The 9,143-nt window shown below is 39.3% G+C and overlaps 1 protein-coding gene across 8 annotated transcripts in view; it reads left to right on the forward strand.

Annotated features, from left to right (window-relative positions):
* Positions 1–9,143, forward strand: part of kmt2d (lysine (K)-specific methyltransferase 2D) — a 48,677-nt gene that overhangs the window by 11,704 nt on the left and 27,830 nt on the right. For 3 of the 8 annotated variants that reach the window (XM_032521491.1, XM_032521497.1, XM_032521494.1), the window contains exons 1-10: positions 2,766–3,328; positions 5,947–6,029; positions 6,287–6,392; positions 6,508–6,710; positions 6,878–6,987; positions 7,093–7,255; positions 7,796–7,967; positions 8,090–8,204; positions 8,413–8,591; positions 8,699–9,000. In XM_032521491.1, the coding sequence (XP_032377382.1) occupies positions 5,981–6,029; positions 6,287–6,392; positions 6,508–6,710; positions 6,878–6,987; positions 7,093–7,255; positions 7,796–7,967; positions 8,090–8,204; positions 8,413–8,591; positions 8,699–9,000 (1,399 nt within the window). In that variant the 5' untranslated portion in view covers positions 2,766–3,328; positions 5,947–5,980. The other 5 variants (XM_032521493.1, XM_032521496.1, XM_032521495.1 and 2 more) reach the window with 5 other exon arrangements.

The following is a 9,143-nucleotide window of genomic DNA, read 5'->3' on the forward strand; positions in this document are numbered from 1 at the left end:
ACAAAATGTATTCTCTTCCTCAGGTTTATGTTCTGTTGTAAACATCTGTGGAGGTATTCTAGGGGATTATCCTTGAGATACAGGAGGCAGATGGGAAAGCACCAGCTCTTCTGACTGACCAATAGGAAGAGCCTGGTCTCCTAATACCACCCACTATGTACATCCTTCGACCAATCACTTACTGTCTTCCAACCGGTCTAACCCCCCCCCCCCAAAATCTAATCTAATCTTGCTAAAGCTGAATGGGGAGTTAACTAATCCTGTCAGTGGGACCAGTAATAACCTATTTTCAAAAATTAAAACCTGCAAAACCCACATTCGGGCAATGAGAAGCACACATTTTCTCTTCAAAATATACAGACCAGTGTCATCACGCTTAAATAATTATGACTTTTTTTTATGATAATATAATGAGAAATTAAAGTGAAAGATGCATCAGTGGAGATTTGGGAAAAAATAATTGAATCCCTTAGAAAATCTTACCAAACATTATAGAATTGTCCTCCCTCATTGGGTCAAGTTTGTCCTGTATTGCAGACAATAGAAGTTCTGACTCCACATGCAATTGAAACCTAGACCTTGAGTGGCAATTAAAATTTATCATCTGATTTTTTCAGTCAGTTTAACACCCCAGAATCTATTAATTGTTTAATCCAATTACCAATATGAACCCCTTTTATTCTATACTAGCATTTAAAGGGTGCTGCTAAGTCAAACAGTCATGATTCTAAAATGCAGTATTTGATTTTCTCATCTGATTTCATTATAACTGCTGTCTACTATCTTAAGTTTTGTAAACGCAAAGCTCATGATAATTATGAGAATAATTATTGGACTCTTTGCCAACATCATGTGAAAAATTGAGGCTTTAAACTAGATTATTTGAGCGTGTTTTTCTCTTCAGCAGTCTCATCTAAGCCCTCTGGATGTCTCTGCACATACAGTATGCATTACCAGAGAGGTTTCACAGTGCAGGGTCAGCTGCAGATCACCAGCCTGCAGCAGGTGCTTGTTTACTGCTTACAAAGCACACAATGTATTCTCAGGCATTCATGTTTGAACACTAACTTTAACTTTACATTTGAAACATTAAGCAGACGCTCTTCTCTACAGTTACGTATATAAGTGTTGAGTTATAGCCAAAGTAAGCTACTTACTACAGTTTTTGCTCAGGGGCATGACAGAAGATAGCTGATTTGGATTAAACCTGTGACCTCAATGGAACAGATTGTTACCCAACCTAATTTTGTGTAAATTCAGAGGATCATTCCAATGACATCCTAGCTTTACTGTGTGTACTGCCTAGGCATACGGAAGTTGGTGTCTTGATTTAAAAACTATAGCATTAACAAGAACTGAACAAAATACTTTATTTTCACCTAAATTAATTTTTTACTGTGCCAGACTTTCTGTGAATAAGAAGAAAATAAGCTTTAAAAGCATGCATCTGAAAGGACTTTCGGTCCTTCCGTTTGTTTAAAGGTTGCTATATGCAAAGTATTAGGATCTCAACATGCCATTGTCAGAAGTAGTTAACTTAAAGCTAACATTTAAGAATTAACATTTAAACAACTTTTTTTTAACCTATCCTTCCTGAGTCACCCATGCCCATATATATAAATCAAGCCACTGTGATTTTGGAACAGTGATGAGGCAACCTAATGATAAATAAGGCCCACCTCTCATTCCCAAGCATTATGATCTGCATTTTGTTTACCCACAATACACTATGATTGCTCCTTATTTTAAGTAAAGATAGATTTAGATATATTACCACCTAATACATCTAAATCTGTACAAATAATTATTGATAATTTTAAAAATGGAAACTTTCCAAAGTCTGACACTGCAGCTGATTCACTGTAAGATGATAATTAAGGCTGTTAAGTGTTGCGCATGTTGTCAACCTTTCTAACACAATATAGTATTTAATAGTCTATACAATTATTTTATTTTGATTATTCATTCACATGTTGCTTGATACAAAATTTCAAATACCACCTACATGGAATTAGCCTACATGCCTAGCATATAAAACAAAACAATGTGGCCACAAAACACCAGGGTCATTTTCAGGGAACCTGCTGAAACCTTGGTCGTTGTTTAGTTCAGATTATGGCAGTTTCACGTGCTTCTTCCCAATCACTATCAGTCACTCCAGCCAAAAGCTCAATGCATAGCAATATGCAGTAACAGTGGGAGAGTACAGTAACACAGACAAAAAGCAACCAAGATGAGTCCGCAGCACACATTTGTTATGTTAATTTCAAAATAAAAACATAGCCTAATCGAACTAATTTACATCGCGGCTAATCAATTATCAAAACAAATGCATGTATTCCCAGGCATGTCATAGCTTTGGTTCTACAATCTACAATTGTCTAATCTATCATCTAATGAAAAATGGCTTCCCAGGATACGAAAATCTAATGACCTTAAATCTATAGCCACCATATTTTAGTGGTCCGCGCTCTCCATATTAAAATCGTGTGCTATAAATTATGCTAAATCATCCTTACGCAGAGTTGTCCATTACTACACCAAAGCTGTAACGTTACACGTTTGCTGGTAGTTAGTTACAAAACACAGTTCTAACTCGTTATTTTGCATCAATTAATTTTTTGACGTAGTTGTTATTAGCTAGCACCGCTAGCCACTTGGCATAACAGCCGTGTGCAGACGCAACGCAGTTTAGCGAAGTGAAGCGATGCTAGTGACCCATACAAGGGTACCCATGCAAAGTTGAGCTGCAAATGTAGGTAGATGAATGTTTGCAGTGGACTTTAACTAAAAGAAAAAAATACATTTACTGTCGTGTCAACAAAGTTTGGGGCTGTAGTTTTCGGATGCACTATTTTGTGCAAAGTTGCAGGAGCTTTAACGACCTCGCGAGCAAGATTCCAGAACAGAGCAGAAACTAGCTAACGTTACTGTTGTGGAGCTAAATCCACAAGCAAGGAGCCAGATAGCTGGGTAGTTTTGGGATTTAGTTACAGCATTACGATGGTGACCCTTTTTCGGGACTGGTTGAAGACTTGTCTCGGTGCTTAGCTAGCAAATAGTTCCCCGGCCGTATACGAGCACTCGACACAAAGCTCAACTTGCTAGTTAGCTAGCTAACCATAGCATTATCCATCCAGTTAAGAGGCTAGCTAGCACCACCGCACAGCCTGCCTTCCGCCGTGTTGCACTTCCCCCACTCTCCCTCCAGCCGGCTAGCCGCAGCGTTAGTCCGGTACACAAAATGAAGCGACCATCAGCATTTTGGGAAGCTGTGTGGCTGTTTGGATTTTGCTGATGTATGAGGAGACGATATTGTTTTTGTGAGGTGAGCTGTTTTTATTATGGCTTCTTTGAACTTCTTGCAACAGACGTAGCTACCTAAAGACACATCAACCCTGACCTTAGACCGGGTAATGTTAGCGCTGCTATCGGTTACATTTAGCTGTTAGCTTCGACCAAATGGGGCTGCCTACTTGCTGGAGAACTAGCATTGTTACCTGGGTGCTAACTTTAGATTGAAATATGTGTTACGTTGGCTGTGTCCGAGGTGTGATCCAAAGAGTAGCCGGTTGAAATTTTTGAAGTACACGTGCCTGCGAATGGTATTGGGTATATTTCTCGTAGTTTTGCCTCTTCGGAACACTTTGTTGCTACGTCACCATTGGTAGTTATTAGCTTTTTCTGTTTCAGCTTGTCGTCAGTGACACGGACAAGGCTATTTGCTGGTCAGAACCAACCCTCTGAAGTCCGTGTTTACATTGAGGAATACTGCTTAGCTTAGCAATTAATCAACTATAAAATCTCAGTAGCTTTTACCGTGGCACTGCAAAAAATAGCAGCTTATATAGGCTAACATTACCTAATAAGATCAAATGCTTTAACCGTGAAAGTTAATTTGTAGCGTTAACAATTTTAACGTTAACTTAGCCATCATGTCATCACTTTTGCTCTGGACATTGTCAACTTCATTTTAAAGACAAAGCCTATTTAGTATCCTCATTAACTGTAACATAGCACCAGTTATGTTTAGTAAAACTTGGATTTCACGTTAGCTAGTTTGTTGTCTTGAAGAGAGTGCGTTTCCAGTGTTGATGCCACCAAATAAGTTTGTTACGAAGATTTAAAATCAACACTTCATAGAGAAACTAATTTTGGCCATCAGCTCAGTTCTGCCGTTTTAATAGGCCGCCATGCATTGTGTAAGTTAGGTTGATAGGGCAGGTATGTTGCATTTTATTTTAGGGGTTTTAGCTGTAACGTTAAAGTACTAAAAGGGAAGGCATTCAAATTTGATTTCGACAAATATGCATATACATTGTAATTGGTTTGTGTTCTAATCTTAATTTGTGATTGCGCACCCGTCCCAATGTGCGTGTGTAAACGTTAGCTCAAAGGAAGATTTTCTGATTTAGATGATGATAGTTTTTGTTTTGCAACTGAAGAAACATTGCGAGACTCTAAGCTGTATCTTTATGTCAAAGCCACGTCGCATGAATTGTCTTTTGAGCCCATTAGATCAGCACATAACGTTACAGCAACACATGGGTTTGTCTTGTCTATTGTGTTCTGACATTTGGAGACTTATATATTAACATTGGTGAGGCTGTGATATACCATAACGTTAAGTCGAATATACCATACGAATCGAAGCCGATCGACTCCTTTTTAAAGTGTCGTCTTTGATTTGGCCTTTAAACGTTGCACGCATGACTTCTTTCTATTAGCTGTGTGGATGAATAAAATGGTGAGCCCGTCCAGTCCTGCATTGTTTGTTGTAGAGTATTTTTGTTAATGGTGTGAATGTCACAGCGGAACTATGATGCGAGCGACAAAGGTTCTGCACGAAAGGATCTCCGCTGCAACAGGAAGTTCTACATACGGAAGTTGTGTTTTCTTTGTGTATCCCGATTTATGGTTGTTTTATTTGGGAAAACACCATTTTAGTTTGATCGTTTTGTGCGTTTTTCACGCAGCAATTTCACCGGTTTGGATTATGCATTGCTGGGTAAATGATAACTTGAATTATTAAAGTGTTTTCTGATCGATGTAACCCTCGCGCTATTTTCATGAGTTTGCGAGGAAGCTTGATTGCATTAGTGCTAACGTTGGTCAAATGATCACACGGAAATCCTCTAAAGTGAGGACATTACAGCCATGTTTAATTTGTTGCATTGTCGGTAGTAAGTCTTGTGTAAGTCTGTGTGAAAAGTGCTTTTGGGTGGATAGGGAGGCGCGTGTGTAGTTTTCTAGCAGAATATGCATTTTGGGGATTACTTTTTTTTAATGATAAACATGTTGGCTGATGAAAATGGCATCTTCTGTTTTGGTGGTTAAGACCCACTTAGCTGTTCGTTTTCCATGGGAGGAAAACTTAAATCTTATGCATTTAGTATTTATTCATATCATTACCAGATCTATTTTCTCCATTCATTACGCAGTGATAACATACCTATTGTTAATATAGCATATCAATTTATCAGATGCAGTTTCTAAGGTTGTTTGCAAATTGTTTTTTTTTGTTTTTTTAATTTGATTAAAGAAACAACCAGATATAACACTTCCAGCAGTAATATATAGGCAGACATTGCAACAACAACACTAGTAAAACGCATGTCATGCCAAAAAATAAAAGAGCAACAATCAAGACAAGTGCAGAAAATACAATCAACATATAATAGTCGGCGGCTTGGCAGCTATGTCAACATGCTTCTTTCTTTCTTGGTCATAACAGAAAAAAAAAATAGAATTCATACTGAGTATGCTACAAGGTACTTTGTAATTTTTTATTTGAGGCCATTTTAAACAAGCTCAGTGAAACACTCAGTTTCAGATGTGTGGGCAGACTATTTCACTGTGCTGCTGCACTGTAGTTTTAATGATTACTTAACAATTACTTCTTATTAACATTTACATGTTGAATCTACTTATGTTTTTAAATTGCAGATCTCTGTCAAGGAGGTCAAAATCAATACGGGGGATGGACGAGCAGAAATCAAACTGCGAAGAAAATGACTCTGAACCAACAGGTGATATGTTCTTTAAAAAAACAATATTATAATAACAAAATCCATTATAAATATAAAGTGTTCTGCAGAAAGATGAATACTATCACAATGTGCCTTTTCTCTGAAAGATAAATGCATATTGTTGATACCAAAATAATTTTTTGGTTTGTAAACATAATGTATTAGAGGTGAGTTATACCAGGTAAATCAATCTTGATTTGGTGAAAGCCATTTATTCCCATTGTTTAAAGTAAGGTTTTCTTTTTTTCTTTCTTTAGCTGATGACAACGCCCCATCAAAGCAGCTTGTCTCCTCTGAGTCCAAAGCCCTTTCTGCTGCTGAGGAGGTGTCTGGTGCTACTGCAGCCTCGTCCAGCACTCCTTTGTAAGTTATTCTTCCGATCATGAATTATTTTGTCCACACTGTTGTGGTCTTTATCCTGAGAAGTTGCCCGTTGTAGGGATTGTTGTTTTGAACATTTTTGTTTCTGACTGTACAGAGAGAGCATTCAAGCTTGTGCGCTTTGTAACTGCGTGGAGCGGAGCCTGCATGGACAGAGGGAACTGAGACACTTTGGGCCATCTTCTGAGCGGCCGACCCTCAAGCCATCCGCTTCACAACTGCCACAGCCCGGAAATGATGACCTGTCTTCCATTGGATTTTCCGATTCCCCCTGTCTGGCGTCTCTCTTTGAGGACTCAGGTTGAACTCAAAATATTACGCTGTTATATTTTGTTTGTGTACAGTAATTACTTGCTTTTCTAAATTAATTATATTATTGGTTCCATCCCTTTAGAAATACAGCACACAAATGTAAAATTGAAGTTTGATAAGACATTTTTACTGATGCCGTGCTTAATATTTAACAGGGGGTTGTTTGGTTCATTACTGGTGTGCGGTGTGGTCGGAGGGAGTAAGGCGGATGGAAAATGAGGAGCTGGAGAATGTGGATAAGGCCGTTATCTCAGGGACACAGCGGGTAAGTGCACTGTCCATAGACTTGGATCAGATGGCATTGGGTAACAAAAAAGGATTAACAAGCTCCCTTCATGAAATCTTACTTGTTACCATTGGTTTGTTCCAGCTTTGCGAATACTGCAAAAGGCTGGGCGCAACCATTCGATGCCATGCTGAGGGCTGCTCACGGTTCTACCACTTCCCCTGCTCGGCAGCCAGCGGATCCTTCCAGTCCATGAAGCAGTTGGTCCTCCTCTGTCCAGAGCACATAGACAAGGCAGAAGAGTTGGGTAAGACAACCAGACATCTTTGTCAAAATTGTGTGTCATTACTTAACAGTAAGGCTTGCGCTATGCACTCAGAAAACTTGTGTGCTCTGTACAAATTTGTTGTTTATGTACTGTACATTTTTTACATGTTTATGCTTTGTTGTCATAAAATGTAAACTTCCTGCATAGAAATGAGGACTGGTGGGTTAAATCCGCTGTTTTATCTTCATATTATGCCAAGCAGACACAGCTGACAACCTCACAGGTGCATGTGGTGCAGACAGGCTTAAACATACTGTTTACAAAATGAGTATCCCCAATCTTCTTTAAAAAGTTGAAACATTTTCAACCTTAAATACTTACTTTGCTTAACAAAGCATCAGCCATCTTTAAAAAGTGGCAACCGGCTACCTACCTTGGGGAAAACACACACACACACACACACACACACACACACACATATATATATATATATATATATATATATATATATATATATATATATATATATACACATACATACATACATACATACATACATATGATTTATTTGATTTACAGCTGGTGAGGAGGCTTGGTGTGCAGTGTGTGACTCAGCCGGGGAGCTCATAGACTTGCTGTTCTGTACGGGTTGTGGCCAACATTATCATGCAGCCTGTCTGGAGATTGGCGCCACGCCCATTCAGCGGGCAGGATGGCAGTGTCCAGAGTGTAAAGTGTGCCAGACTTGCAGGTGAGTCAAAGTGCACCCTATACTAGTTAATCAAATGTAGGGCCTGACCTGTGTCCAAATTTACTTATGCTTTTATTTCCATTTTTTTAAGACTAATGTCTTTTATTCTTTTATTTTCTTAGACAACCAGGAGAAGACTCCAAAATGTTAGTATGCGATGCCTGTGATAAAGGCTACCATACCTTCTGTCTCCAGCCAGCCATGGATTCTCTTCCCTCTGACCCATGGAAATGCAGAGTAAGTCGCGTTTGTCTTTCATCTTAGTACAAAGAGATGCCCTTACCCCAGAAACTTATTTTGAGAGCAAGTTCACCTAATTTTTAGAAACTGAATCTTCCTGTCAGAAAAAAGTTTGTAGTTATCATGATATTTAAAAGAGAGCTTTTTCATGTGCTTCTTTGTTCATTTGGTTTACATTTAACCCCCATTATCTGTATGTTGTCAGAGGTGTCGTGTATGTACAGAGTGTGGTGTCCGTGGACTGGTGCTTCCAGGTTCGGCCCAGTGGTTTGACAACTACTCTGTGTGTGAGGCCTGCCAGCGTAATCGCAGCTCTATGTGTGGCGTGTGCAGCAAAGCTGCCAACCCGTCTGTCCCTCTGCAGTGCTGCAGCATATGCCACAGGTTAGTTTGATGGAGAAGTGCAACTGCAATTTTTTTGAGGTAGCTATCATGTGGGGGATTGTTACTCTTTTGTCATATATTTCTTGATAATCTCTATATTGTCTTAGGTGTGTGCACAGTGAGTGTGCTTTACTGGGGGAGCTTCCAGAAACCAAGTGCATTTGCAGGCTTTGCAAGGAGGATCAGCAGCAACCTGTCACTCAACCATACATAGCAGAGATACAAACGAGAGAGGCGTCTGAGGAGACTGAAGGACATGTGGATTTGATGGAGATGACAATCCAAACAAATGCAGACATGTTGACAGAAGCGCAAACAGACTTATCAGAGGGGACAACTGGACAGAAAAGCACATCAGAGATGGGTCAGGCTGAGGCCACAAGTGACAAAGAGACACCCATGGACTTGGGTAAGTCTGAGTTGGACCAAACACAATTCAAAGCTTGCAAGACATGCCAGTCATGTGTTTTATTGGACTAGTAAAATAATGCCACTTTTATGTTGCCACGTTTATGTTGACTGGACTATGGCCCATTTAAAAAAAAAAATAAA

This window comes from Etheostoma spectabile, chromosome 7 (assembly GCF_008692095.1).
Source record: "Etheostoma spectabile isolate EspeVRDwgs_2016 chromosome 7, UIUC_Espe_1.0, whole genome shotgun sequence".
NCBI lineage: Eukaryota > Metazoa > Chordata > Actinopteri > Perciformes > Percidae > Etheostoma > Etheostoma spectabile.